Source organism: Dendrobates tinctorius, unplaced genomic scaffold (genome assembly GCF_039654945.1).
Source record: "Dendrobates tinctorius isolate UK_male_01 unplaced genomic scaffold, ASM3965494v1 ptg000037l, whole genome shotgun sequence".
Lineage (NCBI taxonomy): Eukaryota > Metazoa > Chordata > Amphibia > Anura > Dendrobatidae > Dendrobates > Dendrobates tinctorius.
The window spans coordinates 20,492,238-20,508,569 of record NW_027361705.1 but is presented as its reverse complement, the minus strand read 5'-3'; the positions used below and the strand labels follow the sequence as shown (position 1 = coordinate 20,508,569).

Here is a 16,332-nt window from a genome sequence, read left to right as displayed (position 1 = left end):
TCATAAGACAGCCTTCTGGACTTCTAAGGCGGAAATGAGAAGGATATAAAGTGAACTTGTCACATTGCTCTGCCCTCATAAAATGTCCCCATTACCATATTAACCGTGTAAGGCCTGTTTCACACTTGCTTTTTTTTGCAGCGCGTTTTTCCCGCAAAAAAACGCATTGAAAAACGCATACAAAAGCATACAACTGCTGCGTTTTTTTCAAGCATTTTTATGAGCATGCAGGAAAAAAACGCAGCGTTTGTATGCGTTTTTAGTGCGTTTTTACCGCGTTTGCGTTTTTTTCCATTAGGTGGCCCCTCACACTAACCCAAACCATGACTTTACTAACCCTAACCCTGACCCTAACCCTAACCCTAACCCTTAACCAAACCATACTTAACCCTAACCCTGACCCTAACCCTTAACCAAACCATACTTAACCCTAACCCTAACCCTGACCCTAACCCTAACCCTTAACCAAACCATACTTAACCCTAACCCTAACCCTAACCCTGACCCTGACCCTAACCCTTAACCAAACCATACTTAACCCTAACCCTGACCCTGACCCTAACCCTTAACCAAACCATACTTAACCCTAACCCAAACCCTAACCCTAACCCTTAACCAAACCATACTTAACCTTAACCCTAACCCTGACCCTGACCCTAACTCTAACCCTGACCCTGACCCTAACCCTTAACCAAACCATACTTAACCCTAACCCTGACCCTAACCCTGACCCTAACCCTTAACCAAACCATACTTAACCCTAACCCTGACCCTAACCCTAACCCTGACCCTGACCCTAACCCTTAACCAAACCATACTTAACCCTAACCCTAACCCTAAACCCCCTTAACTAACCCTAACTTTACCCAAACCCCTAAATTCCATTGTCTAAACTAATGGTAAAAAAAAAAACGCATGTGCAAAAAAACGCATACATAAGCATGCCAATGCGCACATATGCTCACCATAGACTTATAATGGGTGTCTTGCTGTAAAAAAACGCATTGCGCGCGCATGCGTTTTTTTGAGGCAAATCGGACGCACAAAAAATGCAACAAGTTGCATTTTGTGCGCCCGAGCGCATACCGCAAAAAAACGCATGCGCGGTAAAACGCGTACAAACGCATGTGTATGCGCACATAAGCGCATCCCATGCAAAGTATAGGAAAAAAAAACGCATGCGCTATTTAGCGCTAAATTACCGCGAAAAAAACGCAAATGGGAAACCAGCCTAACCAGTATCCCCCAGCATGGCACTGAATGGTAAGTGCCCCAGAGAATCACTAGAAATAATCCAAACCATTTCAATCCTGTGGTGATTGTTTTCATTTTGGGGCCTCCAGTCAAATGAGAGGAGCTGGCCTTCACAACAGTTAGGCTTTAAAGCCTGTAATCACACCCACGGAGTTTTCTTCATCTCAACCCATGAATAAATCTGAAATCGGTGGTGAAATATACTGAGTTGCAGTATATTCCTGTGTATTGGGGCTCAGGCACACAGCCGAGCCTTGTACACAGTCCCTGTGAGATTGAGTTTTGGACACTTGATGTCATGTTATGAATCTTGACAACACAGAGCTTGTACAGACCCATAAAGGGGTGTTCTCAAGTTTAATCTTTGGGATAGGGGCTAACTTTCTGATCTCTGGGGTCTGACCCCTGAAAAGCCCCAGATGAATGTAGTGGAGGTCTATCATGCGCAGTACTCTTACTGCAGGAGATGGCCAACCGCAGAGCTTGGCTGAACATCGGGGCAACTATTAGGCCGGGATCACACATGCGAGAAACATGGTCGAGTCTCGCAAGTTAATACCCGGCACTGCCGCCGGCACTCGGGAGCGGAGCGTGAGGCTGCATGTATTGCTATGCGGCCACACAGTCCGATCCGAGTGCCGGCGGCAGTGCCGGGTATTAACTTGCGAGACTCGACCATGTTTCTCGCATGTGTGATCCCGGCCTTAGAATGAATGTATATAGGGAATGCACATGATCGACCTCCATGCCATTCAACTGGGACTCTTCAGAGCTTCTTGAGATCGTGGGGGTCACAATGGTTGGACCCCCCCCAACAGTCAGAACGTTATAATCTATCCTTTGGTATCCTTTGATAGCGGATGCCTTTTACATTGGAGAGCACCCCTTTAAACATGTACATGAGACCTAAGGTTCATTGTCCTATGTAGATCTTAATTGTATTGCTTTTTCCTACAGAGGAATCCGATTTTTGCAGATATTGCGAATGTTACATGTGGACCGACAAGGTGGCACGTGGAGATTGCTTGGATCAGTAGTTTTCATACACAGACAGGTATGGTGCTTCAGATCCAGAGACCTAGTAAATTCTGCATTAATGGCATCATATTTACTAGATGCTTATATTTTGGCCCTCAGATAAAAACGATTTTTGTTAGATGTCTACTAATTTGTGGTTTCTCCTGCAGGAACTGATAACCACTCTGTACATTGGATTCCTTGGCTTGATTTTCTCCTCATATTTTGTGTACCTGGCTGAAAAAGATGCAGTTGATGGGTCTGGGGAATATCAGTTTGGCAGCTATGCTGACGCTCTGTGGTGGGGAGTGGTGAGTAGGACCATATCGAATACTTTGTAAATTGAGTGACAGTAAATGTCTAGTGACTGTGAAAAATTGCCTTAGAACCAGTATGTACTATAAATGGTTGTCCTGAGAAGTAGTAGTCCTGGTGACATTTAAGAAAAACTAAATCTCTGTCCAGTGCAAAAATGGTGTCCATTGTTTTGTAATTTTTTGCTTATTTAGTGGAGTTTCACTTGCTGCACTTTGTTTTTTTCTTTAAATGTTTACAACATCCATGTGTGGGCTTAGAGGGAATATGTCAGCAAGTTTGTACTTTGCAATCTGAAAGCGGCATGATGTAGGAGCTCAGAGCTTGATTCCAGTGAGGTGTCACTTATTCGGCTGTGTGCTCTTGTTGAAATAAAATGTATTTTATCAGGAAAATATCACTGCAGGACTAGCTACCTGGTGTCACCTAGTCATCTTCTCTGTGTAACCCCGCCTCTTGTCCCGAGACCTCCCGCCGTTTTCACGCCATCACATTGCATCCATGGATAAACAGGGGCTCCGGGCTTTCAGAAAATGTCAGCGAAGCCACCACACCACCAAGCACTGCCAAACCTGCTGCACCAGCCTGGGATTGGGAGTAAGATCGCCGAACCACCAGACACCGCTAGTGTTTCCGCTCCCCCCACGGTAAGCTGAATTTGGAATGTAAGACGGACCCCCATCTATGGGGTATTGTCAAGAGGAAGATGAGAGACACCAGATCCAACAATGCAGACGAGCTGAAGGCTGATATCAAAGCAACCTGGGCTTCCATAACACCTCAGCAGTGCCACAGGCTGATCGCCTCCATGCCACGCCGCATTGATGCAGTAATTGATGCAAAAGGAGCCCCAACCAAGTATTGAATGCCTTTACTGGACATACATTTCAGTAGGCCAACACTTCGGATTTTAAAATCATTTTCCAGCTGGTGTTATTATAAAGTATTCTAATCTACTGAGATAATCACTTTTGGGTTTTCATTGGCTGTAAGCCATAATCATCAAGATTAGCAGAAATAAACACTTGATATAGATCACTCTGTCTGTAATGACTCTACATAATATGAGTTTCACTTTTTCTATTGAAGAACTGAAATTATCTTTTCGATGATATTCTAATTTTGTGAGACGCACCTGTAGAACAGTCCCAGCAAAATTCCCCAAGATGGTGCACATTACAGTCTCGCCTTTTCGCTGACTCGCCAGGACAATGGCAGATGTTGTGTCAGAGCTCCCAGGGTCAGCTACCCCACCTGTGGTATACACACGGGGTAACAACAAGCTTAGAAAGATGACAATCCATTGAGTTCATACAAGATCCAAAGCCAGTTGACACAAGAGTCACCACCTGGCTTCTCCAAACATCTCCATGGAGCCAGGTGACCAGCGAGTCCCATTCCTGGCTTTCTCCAAACGTAACCATGGTTCAGTGATGGTCAATGGAGTAGATCTGTATGCTTCCAACCAGAGCCGAAAACCCCTAGGTTGTTTCCTGTAGCACGATAGATGTGTCCCTCGTGATGGAGCGATAATGTAAAATGCTGCTGTCCTGTCTCTGGTTCTTTGGATGTTTTGCAGAATGTCCGGCTGTGTCGCGCTGTGTCGCTCTCTCTCAATCTCTTTTAAGCTCTCTGTCTCTCTGTCTCTGAGTCTCTTTTTATATAGAGACATCTAAAAAATGTTTAGATTTACCCAGTGTTCTTCAGTCCACCCTTGCAGATAAGGAGAAGAATGGTGACAACCAAGTTACCTTATTTGATTATGTAATCTATTTGCATACATTTTTCTCCTTTTGTTTTTAAAATCAACAAACTATCTGGGCTAGACAATGTATAATTAGCATATCAGTAGACCTCACTATTCATCAGGGCACACTATGTTATTTCAAATATCAACTTACAAGTCAATATTCCAGGCTTACACAAACAAAAGTCTGTTATCTTGACCAACCAGAAATCAACACTTAAATCCAAAAGCCAACATACAGATAAAAAGTCCATTCTTCTTGGTTTGCTAAGCATAATCGTCTGGGTTATTAAGATATAATCTGGTTTCTTCACAATGTGCTTTACTATAAAGCTCTATCTTGGTCACAACTGTAAAAAAAAAAAAAAAAAGGTGCTTTCTCAGAAGGATTTTAGCTTAATTGCATACAATTTGGTAAACTGCAGTCTAGCTTTTTATGTCTGTGTCAGCAGTGGGGTCCTCCTTTGTCTACCGCCATAGCGTTTAATTTCATTCAAATGTCGATGGATAGTTCACACTGACACCGATGGACCCTGAGCCTGCAGGATAGCTTGAATTTCTTTGGAACTTGATTGGGGCTGCTTATCCACCATCCAGACTATCCTGCGCTGCAACGTTTCATCAGTTTTTCTCTCCTATCCAGGGAAATTACACTGCCATGGGTTGTAAACGTCTTGATTATGTTGCTCACCATGGACAAAAGAACTTCAAGATCTCTGGATATGGACTTGTAACCTTGAGACTGCTAGTATTTTTCAACAATTTTGGTTACCAAGTCCTCAGACACTTCTCTTCTCTTTCTGCTCTCCATGCTTGGTGTGACACACACACACACACACCAGTCCAGGAGGAGAAAGAAGCAGATTCCTTTGAAAATATATAAGACAAAGTTTCTTATTGTTATGTGTTCTATTGATTTATGAATAGCTCTGCAGTATGCTGTTACCTTGTATTGTACTGTCCATTTGGTGGACGTCTTAAAATAACCCATCTTCTCTTTAGGTCACTGTGACAACTATTGGTTATGGAGACAAAGTTCCCCAGACGTGGATTGGGAAAACCATAGCATCCTGCTTCTCTGTGTTCGCCATCTCGTTCTTCGCATTGCCAGCGGTATGAGATACACGTTCTTCATGCAGTTATCAAGAAAGTACAAAAAAGATTAAGGTCCTTTAGGAATTTGCTGAATTTGTATATTTTTTTTACAATAACTATACTGTAGCTTCTGTACTATTGTAGACTTGTGGGCCCCAAACTTTATTTTACTTTGACAGCTACTTTGCCTCGGTTGTGTGCATATAGACTCACCATTCCTCTCTGAGTCCCTTTCCCCCTAGTACTCTGCAAAATCATAATCTGTTTGTCTTCCTTCAGTATACATGCACTCCTTTGTCTCGGGAGTGTATTGGATGTGGCAGCATCTGAGAACTTGGTTCTTCATGGTGTTCCTTGCTGACCCACACATAGGACATCAGAACCACTTTATATCTATAGAAACCCTCAATGAAAACCGTACAGCTTCTTGATAAGAAATAACTGGTTTAACAATATTTTTTATGTTTTTTCAGGGTATTCTAGGCTCGGGTTTTGCCTTGAAAGTGCAACAGAAGCAGAGACAGAAGCATTTTAATCGTCAAATTCCAGCAGCCGCAACTCTCATCCAGGTAGCCAATCTAAAGAGGGTTCACAACTGTGAATGCAGGAGATCGGCAGATAAGGAGCCAATATTACATCCAGTAATTAGATGCTTTAGAGCAGGGGTGGGGAACCTCAGGCCCCCGGGCCATTTATGGCCCTCGATGAACTTTTATCAAGCCCCTGGCAGATTCTCAGGGACCGCTTTCTTGGGCAGGGAGCTGTATTTTGATTGCCACCAGCTCATTAATTAATTCTTGCTCTATTAGCACACACATGCAGTGTTCACTCCTGAATGCTGAGGCACATGCAGTGAAAGATTACATCCTGACACCATTGCCAAAGCCGGGATGTACTTTGTGGGCGGAGTTGTACGGCCCCTAAAGGATGGTATAAATATTCAAATGGCCCTTGGCCGAAAAAAGATTCCCCAGCCCTGCTTTAGAGCATAAAGTTTGAGATGATATCATAAACATAATCCACTGTGTTCTTCAAACGAAATGTAAAAAAACATTTGTTAAAGGAACTTGTCATGTCTAGAAACGATATTTACCTGCAGATATAGGGGATAATCTGTAGGTAAATAGCATTAAATTCATGTTAAAGGGAATCTGTCACCTACTTTTGGCGGGCTATTTAAATGAGGTCTGTCCGGTCTGATGGGCGGTGTATCCAATCTTTGCTGCCTCCCCATCCTTGGCCGCCGTCCGCAGTTTTCTCATGAATAGGAGTAGGTGTCCGCCATCTTTCACGTGTGCGCTAAGCATTCTTGGCTCGCGCACGCGCAGCATGCTTTGCCCAACTGCGGGCAAAGTCAAAAAGCCTGACTGCGCATGCGCCGGTTAACTAAGCCCCGGAAGTATTTTGCTGTGTTCCGGGGCCTAGTTAACCGGCGCATGCGCAGTAAGGCTTTTCAGTTTTGCCCGCAGTTGGGCAAAGCATACTGCGCATGCGTGAGCCAAGAATGCTTAGCGCATGCGCGAAAGATGGCAGACACCTACTCCTATTCATGAAAAAACTGTGGACGGCGGCCAAGGATTGGGAGGTGGCAAAGATCGGAAACACCACCCGTCGGACCGGACAGACCTCATTTAAATAGCCCACCAAAAGTAGGTGACAGATTCCCTTTAAGTTGCCTTTCTGGAGCTGCAGCTACAGGGAGAAAATAAAGTTATATTCTCTCTGCAGCTGCTCACTATCAGTCTTCAGTGCAGTCCAGGGAGAGGTTACAGTTACTATTCTCGACTGTAATCACTCCCCTGCACATTGATTGACAGCCGACTCTGGACACCCACATAAGCTGCAGAGAAGGCTGTCAATCAATATGGCAGGGAGATTACAGCAGTCTAATATGATTTTAGCCCTATTTATCTGCAGACGAGCCCTAGGTCTCCAGGTAACTAACATTTCTGGACATGTCAGATTGTTTTTAAAAGCTATCCATGCCTCCTGCCTTTCCTGCTGACTCTACAGTACATTACTACTAGTAGTATTTAATATAGACGTACAGTGGCATGTAAAAATTTGGGAACCCCTAGTCAAAATTACTGTTATTGTTAACAGAAAAGTAAGTTGAAGATAAAATGATCTCTAAAAGGTCTAAAGTTAAATATGACACATTTCCTGTGTATTTTAGGCAAAAAAGAAATATATTGTCATTGTTGACATTTTAAATTTCACAAAAAGGAAAATGGGCCAATGCAAAAGTTTAGGCAATTTGTATGGTTAGTGCCTAGTAGCAAACACTTTTTGCAAGTTTCACAGCTTGTAAATGCTTTTTGTAGCAAGTCAAGAGTGTTTCAATTCTTGTTTTGAGGGATTTTAATTAATTCTTCTTTGGAAAATTCTTCCAGTTCTGTGAGATTTCTGGCTCGTCTTGCATCCTCTGCTATTTTGAGGTCTAGCCACAGATTTTCAATGATATTCCGCTCAGGGGACTGTGAGGGCCATTGTAAAACCTTCAGCTTGCGCCATTTAAGGTAATCTATTATGGATTTTGACATGTGTTTAGGATTATCATCCATTTGTAGAAGCCATCCTCTTTTCCACTTCAGCTTTTTACAGGTGGGCTAATGTTTGCATCAAGAATTTGTTGAAATTTAATTGAATCCATTCTTCCCTCTACCCATGAAATGTTCCCTGTGCTATTGGCTGCAACACAACCCCAAAGCATCATTGATCCACCCACATGCTTAATGGTCGGTGAGATGTTCTTTTCCTAAAATTGTGTGCACTTTTTTTCTCAACACATACTGTACCCTTTGATCATTGTGACCAAAGAGTTCTATTTTAACCTAAGTTGTCCACAGGACTTGTTTCCAAAATGCATCAGGCTTGTTAAGATGTTCTTTTGCATACTTCTGACGCTCAATTTTTCTAGTGAGGACTCAGGAGAGGTTTCCTTCTGAATACTTTTCCATGAAGGCCATATTTGTGCAGATGTCTCTGAACAATAGACAATGTACCACAACTCCAGAGTAGGCTAAATCTTTCTGAAGGTCTTTTGCAGTCAAGTGGGGAATCTGATTTGCCTCTCTAGGAATCCTACCAGCAGCTGTCACTGAAATTTAGCTTGGTCTTCCAGACTATCATGACATCCACTGTCCCTGTTAACTACCATTTCTTACTTTCTTTTTGAACTGAGGAAAGGGCAACTTGAAAGCGCTAAAATAAATATATATTTTTTTGTCTAAAATACAAAGGCAATGAGTCATCTTTAACTGTAGGCCTTTTAGAGATCATTTCATGTTCAATATGCTTAACGGTTCACAACAATAATTTTGACCAGGGGTTCCCAAACTTTTACATGACACTGTATATACAGTATGTTCTTCAGTTGCAAGGAATTCACCCTTCACCCAATTGTTTTTAGCTTTAGCTGTGGAAGATTGACCCTTCATCATGCTAGACACTAGATTTCTCTTCTTTATCAATTACTATTAGGGGCTTTTTGGGCTTGAGGCAGTTTTCTGCCGTCACTCTGTGTGACTGCACATTGGCGAATCCTCACAATGTTCATTAGGCTCGCTATCAGGATTCCCCTCAAATTCCAGAGGGAACGGGCGATTCGGTGATCCCCAGTATACAACTTGCATACTGGCAGTAGATTATCATCTGCTTCTCTTAAGAGAAAATAAATACTTATACTAAAGTGTTAACTTTATAGTTTACATAGTAAATTATCAAACCTACTCAAGCGAGAACTGGGAAAGGCAGGCAGACATTGAGACAAGCCGATCTTGTGAGCACTTGACCACAAGTATGCAGAGTTCATACTGGCGGTACAGACATGACCACCAACATGAATTAACAATTGAGGAGATGTCTGACTGTGTGTGACTGCAGACAGACGAGTCCGGCAGAGTGCACTAAGAATCTGCAGAAATTTAGATCAAGTTGAGAAAAGCCCTTTAAGTCCTTCTCCCTTAAAGACATACCAAGTAGTAGAACACTTACTAGCACTTTACTGCTGTCACCCAGTGGCGTAATTAGAGTTCCATGGGCCGCAGTGCAAAATACAGACCTTGGCCCCCAACTACATGTTGGTCAGATGTATTAGCCCTTGTAGCGTTCTGACTACTATAAAGATATGTGATAACCCACCATAATGTCACCCATCTTGGGCCCCTTCCAGTAATAATATCCCTCATCCTGGTCCTGCTCCTGGGTCCCTTCTTGTATTAATGCTCGCTGCACTGCCACTGTTCTCTAACACATGTAAAAAAAACAAACTTAAAGATTATTCTCCCCTTTTCCCCCTCACACGATGAGCGGCGTACTCGTCTATAGCCGGCATCTGATATCAGCTTGGCTGCTTTGATGTTACTGCTATGCGCCACCTGTGACTGGCACACCGACGTCCTCTACGAGCCTCTGATGGTATTGCGATGCAGGGGCTCGGCGGGTCTCTGCTCTGCAATAAATTTCAGACCTCATCCAGCTGGAATAGGCACTGGCACTGGCGGCCCTGGTCGCACCTTTTGCAGCCACATTAGTTATGCCTCTGCTGTCACCTCTTTAAGTAGCATTTGAATAAATACGGTAATAGAAATATATCTATATTGGTCCCTAATTTCTCAGATTGAACCTAATCCCTGCCTCTAGACCAGAGGACACATGCAATACGCTACTTTTGTCCCATAAGGAAAATGTAGGAACGCTTTTTTTTTTTTTTTTTTTGCATAATGCGCAGTCTTCCATTTTGCTTTGAGATGTTAATAATGTTAATGTTGGAGTCTTCTGTTTCCAGACAGCGTGGAGGTGTTATGCAGCTGAAAATCCAGATTCTGTCACATGGAAAATGTATATCAGGAAGGCACCACGCAGTCACCAAGTTGTGTCTCCTAGCCCAAAACCAAAGAAAACTGCAGTGGTACAGTATGATTTTCCCCAATAACTGTACAGACTGATAAGACTGTTTTGTTTTTTTCCACTTTAAATGGGAAACAAATATATTCAATATAGTAGGCATTACTGCCCTCCATGGATCAGTGGATGAATGAATGGGCTGCGGTATCGTAGCATAGCTAACATCTACCAGACTTGCACTGTAATATTTCATCACTGTATGAGATTTTAATGAGGACAACCACAGGGGTTGCTGCTGACTGATCATTGAATTGCAAGTGTTGTAATGAACGAGGTTAGAGGAGCGGTGCGTCATCCCCCATCATGGCTTGGGGGCACAGTCTGCGATCTAGACATCTAGGAGGGGATTTCTTAACACTTAAAGTGCACCTGTCACCTGTTTTAGCCGCTAAAAGATGTGGCCGCTACCTTTCAGGGCTTTTCTACAGCATTCTATAATGCTGTAGATAAGCCCCCGGTCCGACCTGCAAGATAAGAAAAATAAGTTTTATTATACTCACCCGGGGGGGCTGTCCAGTGCCGTCCGGTCCGATGGGTATCACAGCTCCCGGGTCCGGCACCTCCCACCTTCATGCGATGTCTTCATCCTGCTTGCTTCATGCTGTGCTCCTGCGCAGGCGTACTGATATGCCCTGTTGAGGGTAGAGCAAAGTACTGCAGTGCGCAGGCGCTGGGCCTCTCTGACCTTTCCCGACTCCTGTGCACTGCAGTACTTGGCTCTGCCCTCAACTGCCCTGTGTAGAAGTGCGATATCGGGAGTGAGGAAGCAAAGCTCAAAAGAACTAACCGTCACATCCAAACATAGACTATGGGTGAACAGGTGCTTACCTAGAGTCGCCAACTCATATATAGTCAAATAAATAAGGGAGCACTCTGTAGCGCCATAGCTTGCAAACATGAAATATGAAAATTGAACTGCATTACTGCACTAGAAATATGAAAACTTGAGAATGCTTAGCGCATAAATTGGCCAATTCATGTGTACCTGGAAGCCACGTTAAGGCGATTCTCGTTTTCCAGGACCTAATACTGCCAGACCTCTCTTAGACTAAAGTCTTCATCTGTATGGGAACCTGTGAATCCTCTCTTGGACTAAAATCTATATCTCTATGGAGGGGAAAGGTCCTGCTGTGATTAAGCAAGCAGGAGGGCGTCGTCGCAAGAAGATGGAAGGCGCTGGACCCGGACCTGTGACACCCTTCGGACAGGACCGCATCGGACCGCTAACCCCTGGGTGAGTATAATAAAACTTATTTTTCTTATCTTTCAGGTCGGACCAGGGGCTTATCTACAGCATTATGGAATGCTGTAGATAAGCCCTGAAAGGCAGTGGCCCCATCTTATAGCGGCCAAAACAGGTGACAGGTTCCTTTTAAGACAGTAGTGCTGAAGTAAGATGCCCAAAATATGAGACTTTTGTCCTTTATTATGCTCACTTATATATTGCTATCATATTGCACAGCACTTTACAGACATCATCATCGCTGTATCATAACAGTCTAAATTTCCTATCAGTATGTTGGAGGAAACCCACGAAAAACTGGGAGACCATACAAACTCCTTGCAAATGTTGTCCTTGGTGGGATTTGAACCTAGGGCCCATGCACTGTAAAGCTACACTGTTAACCAGCCAGTGTGCTGTCCTTTAATAAATTTAGTGTACTAGAGGTAGTAATTTTTTGGACCTAATGTACCCTCCCCTTTAGCCTAAGTCCTCGAACTATTTTAGAAAGTTTTCAAAAAGGAATAGAAGTATAAAAATTGCAAATTTGTGCACAATTATGACTGGTCAGCAGTCACCCGACATCAGTTTTGAATATTTTGAGGGGTTCTGTTCTTAGAATGGTGTCACCTTGGAGGGTTTTCCAATACAGTCATGGCCGAAAGTGTTGGCTCCCTTGAAGTTGTTCCAGAAAATGATGGCAATTACACTTTTGTTATACACACGTGGGTATTGGAACAACAAAAAAACTGAGGAAAAAAGGCAAACTGGACATAATTACATACACATCCCCCAAAATGGTCTGAACAAAATTATGTTGACACCCTTAGCTTAACCCCTTGACAAACTTGTGAGTTTCCGTTTTTTTCTCTCCTTCTTCCCAGAACCATAATTTTTTTGGGGGGGATTTTTCCATCATTATGGCCATGTGAGGGCTTGTTTTTCGCAGGTCGAGATGTACTTTTAAACGACATTATTGATTTTACCATCTAGTGTACTGTAAAACCGGAAAATTGCAAGTGCAGCGAAATTGCAAAAAAAAAGTGCAGTTTTTTATTTACCATGTTCACTGAATACTAAAACTGACCTTCCATTATGATTCTCCAGGTTAGTACGAGTTCGCAGATACCAAACATGCAAAGGTTATTTTTTGGGGCTGGGTGAGGGTTTATTTTTTCAGTGCCAAGCTGACCTTTTTATTGATACCATTTTGGGGTAGATTCTATGTTTTGATTGCCTGTTGTATTTTATCGCAATATTGCGGCAACTAAAGAAACGTAATTCTGGAGTTTTTATTTTTTTCCTCATTACACCTTTTACCGATCGGAATTATTTATTTTATATTTTGATATAACGACATTTCTGAACGCAACGATAACAAACGTGTGTATTTTTTATATTGTTTTATTTTGAATGGGGCAAAATTCTTAACATTTTTAAAATATTTTTAAAACATTTTTCTTACTTGCTGTAGTAGTCTCTAGACTTGAAGCTGAAATCTTCCGATCGCATCTGCTACACATAGCATACAGTGGGGAGGATAAGTATTTGATCCATTGCTGATTTTGTAAGTTTGCCCACTGTCAACGACATGCACAGTCTATAATTTTAATGGTAGGTTAATTTTAACATTGACAGATAGAATATCAAAAATAAAATTCAGAAAATCACATTGTATAAATTATATAAATTTATTTGCATTTTGCAGTGAGAAATAAGTATTTGATCCACTACCAACCATTAAGAGTTCTGGCTGCTACAGACCAATTAGACACTCCTAATAAACTCATTACCTGCATTAAAGAAAATTGTCTTACATGGTCACCTTTATAAAAAACTCCTGTCCACAGAATCAATGAATCAGTCAGACTCTAACCTCTACAACATGGGCAAGACCAAAGAGCTTTATAAGGATGTCAAGGACATGACATGATCATAGACCTGCACAAAGCTGGAATGGGCTACAAAACCATAAGTAAGACACTGGGTGAGAAGGCGACAACTGTTGGTGCAATAGTAAGAAAATGGAAGAAACACAAAAGGACTGCCAATCAACATCGATCCGTGGTGGTATGCAAAATCTCACCTCGTGGGGTATCTTTGATCATGAGGAAGGTGAGATCGGCCTAAAACTACATGGGGGGAACTTGTTAATGATCTCAAGACAGCTGGGACCACAGTCACCAAGAAAACCATTGGTAACACATTATGCCGTAAAGGTTTAAAATCCTGCAGTGCCTGCAAGGTCCCCCTGCTCAAGAAGGCACATGTGCAGGCCCGTCTGAAGTTTGCCAATGAACACCTGGGTGATTCTGTGAGTGATTGGGAGAAGGTGCTGTGGTCAGATGAGACAAAAATTGAGCTCTTTGGCATTAACTCAACTCACCGTATGTGGAGGAAGAGAAATGCTGCCTATGATCCAAAGAACACCATCCCCACTGTCAAGCATGGAGGTGGAAACCTTGTTTTGTGGGTGTTTCTCTGCTAAGGGCACAGGACTACTTCACCACATCAGTGGGAGAATGGATGGAGCCATGTACTGGAAAATCCTGAGTGACAACCTCCTTCCCTCCGCCAGGACTTTAAAAATGGGTCGTGGTTGGGTCTTCCAGCTAGGCAATGACTCAAAACATACAGCTAAGGCAACAAAGGAGTAGCTCAAAAAGAAGCACATTAAGGTCATGGAGTGGCCTAGCCAGTCTCCAGACTTTAATCCCATAGTAAACTTATGGAGGAAGTTGAAGCTCCGAGTTGTTAAGTGACAGCCTCAAAATCTTAATGATTTAGAGAAGATCTGCAAAGAAGAGTGGACCAAAATTCCTTGTGACATGTGCGCAAACCTCATCATCAACTACAAAAATGTCTGAATGCTGTGCTTGCCAACAAGGGTTTTGCCACCAAGTATTAAGTCTTGTTTGCCAGAGGGATCAGATATTTATTTCTCACTGAAAAATGCAAATTTAAATAATTTTTGCAATGTGATTTTGTTCGATTTTTTTTTTTTTTTTTTTTTTTTTTTTTTAATAGTCTATCTCTCAATTTTAAAATTAACTTACCCTTAAAATTATAGACTGTTCATGTTTTTGTCGGTGACTGTTCATGTCTTTGTCAGTGGGCAAACTTACAAAATCAGCAAGGGATCAAATACTTCCCCACTGTAAATGCTGATATCCTATGAAAGCTTGCCACGGACCATGGTTTATGGGAGATTCTCAAAAACAGTAATGGGGGTCTTCTGCAGACCCCCAGCTGTCTTGAGAACCCATTGGTGCCCTGTGGTCATGGGAAAAAGCAACACGCGAAATGCACGTCGGGGCAGCGCTGGTGGGCCTCACTGATTCCTCCATAATTAAGGGTTAGCAGTATTTCACCTAACCAATTTTTCCCTGGTCTCTATCTATGTGTGGTATACATTTTAGTCCATTAACATTTACCAAAACCCATTCAATACAGAGCATGAAACAAATCCTTCCACTGACATGGACAGGCAAAAGAATGTATGGTTTAAAATATCTATTTTATTAATATCACAAAAATTATTGCAGTGTTATAGCAATTCCAATTATAATGATGCCTCTAGCCAAACAGATCACAATTGGTTCCTGACAATATATAACCTATCACAAAAACTAAGCAATGTCTCAGTTTAGAAAAAAATTATTTTTTATGGCCATTAACTCTTAAAAAATACTAAGGTGCCAAAAGACTCTTAATATACAGCAGGTAATGTGCAAATAAAGCCAATGCAAAGTGCCTGAAAACTTTACCAGCATAAAAATAAATAATGAGCCAGGGGATCACCATTAAATGAACCAAGACAAAGTGCCGAAGTGCATGTAAACATTGCTAGCTAATGCGATCAAAGTCAAGTGCTGATACGGAATTCATTACCTTATTAGGGGAACCGCAAGAGACCTGCCACCCACCCCAACGCACGTTTCGATATATTCTTCTTCCGGGGCATGCGGAAATTGTCTTAAAACCGTACAAAATAAACAGCAGCACCTGAAGAACACATCCAACAATTCATATACTGTAGTAACCAATACAAAATAACAATACATGAATCATTTCATGGATGGTAAGTATCCAGACTCTTGGGGATGGACTTAATTAAACAATGTGGACACTCTACAGCAGTGGTCCCCAGCCTGTGTGTGTGTGTATGTGTGTGTGTATATATATATATATATATATATATATATATATATATATATATATATATATATAGAATCATAGAATCGTAGAGTTGGAAGGGACCTCCTGGGCCATCTGGTCCAACCCCCTGCTCAAAGCAGGATTCGCTAAATCATCCCAGTCAGATGTCTGTCCAGCCTCTGTTTGAAGACTTCCATTGAAGGAGAACTCACCACTTCTCGTGGCAGCCTGTTCCACTCATTGATCACTCTAACTGTCAAAAAGTTTTTTCTAATATCTAATCTGTGTCTCCTCCCATTCAGTTTCATCCCATTGCTTCTAGTCTTTCCTTGTGCAAATGAGAATAAAGTTGATCCTTCTACAATGTGACAGCCCTTTAGATATTTGTAGACAGCTATTAAGTCTCCTCTCAGTCTTCTCTTTTGCAAACTAAACATTCCCAAATCCTGCAACCTTTCCTCATAAGACAGGGTTTGCAGACCGGTCACCATTCTGGTCGCTCTTTTCTGAACTTGCTCCAGTTTGTTGATGTCTTTTTTAAAATGTGGTGCCCAAAACTGGACACAATATTCCAGATGAGGTCTGACCAAAGAGGAGTAGAGGGAAATAATGACTT

General features: G+C 42.2%; 1 protein-coding gene across 3 annotated transcripts in view; it reads left to right on the top strand.

Annotated features, from left to right (window-relative positions):
• KCNQ1 (potassium voltage-gated channel subfamily Q member 1) overlaps nucleotides 1-16,332 on the top strand; it is a 257,351-nt gene that overhangs the window by 205,954 nt on the left and 35,065 nt on the right. For all 3 annotated transcript variants that reach the window (XM_073573886.1, XM_073573887.1, XM_073573888.1), the window contains exons 6-10: nucleotides 2,212-2,308; nucleotides 2,442-2,582; nucleotides 5,336-5,446; nucleotides 5,902-5,997; nucleotides 10,218-10,340. In XM_073573886.1, the coding sequence (XP_073429987.1) occupies nucleotides 2,212-2,308; nucleotides 2,442-2,582; nucleotides 5,336-5,446; nucleotides 5,902-5,997; nucleotides 10,218-10,340 (568 nt within the window). The remainder of the gene's footprint in view (nucleotides 1-2,211; nucleotides 2,309-2,441; nucleotides 2,583-5,335; nucleotides 5,447-5,901; nucleotides 5,998-10,217; nucleotides 10,341-16,332) is intronic.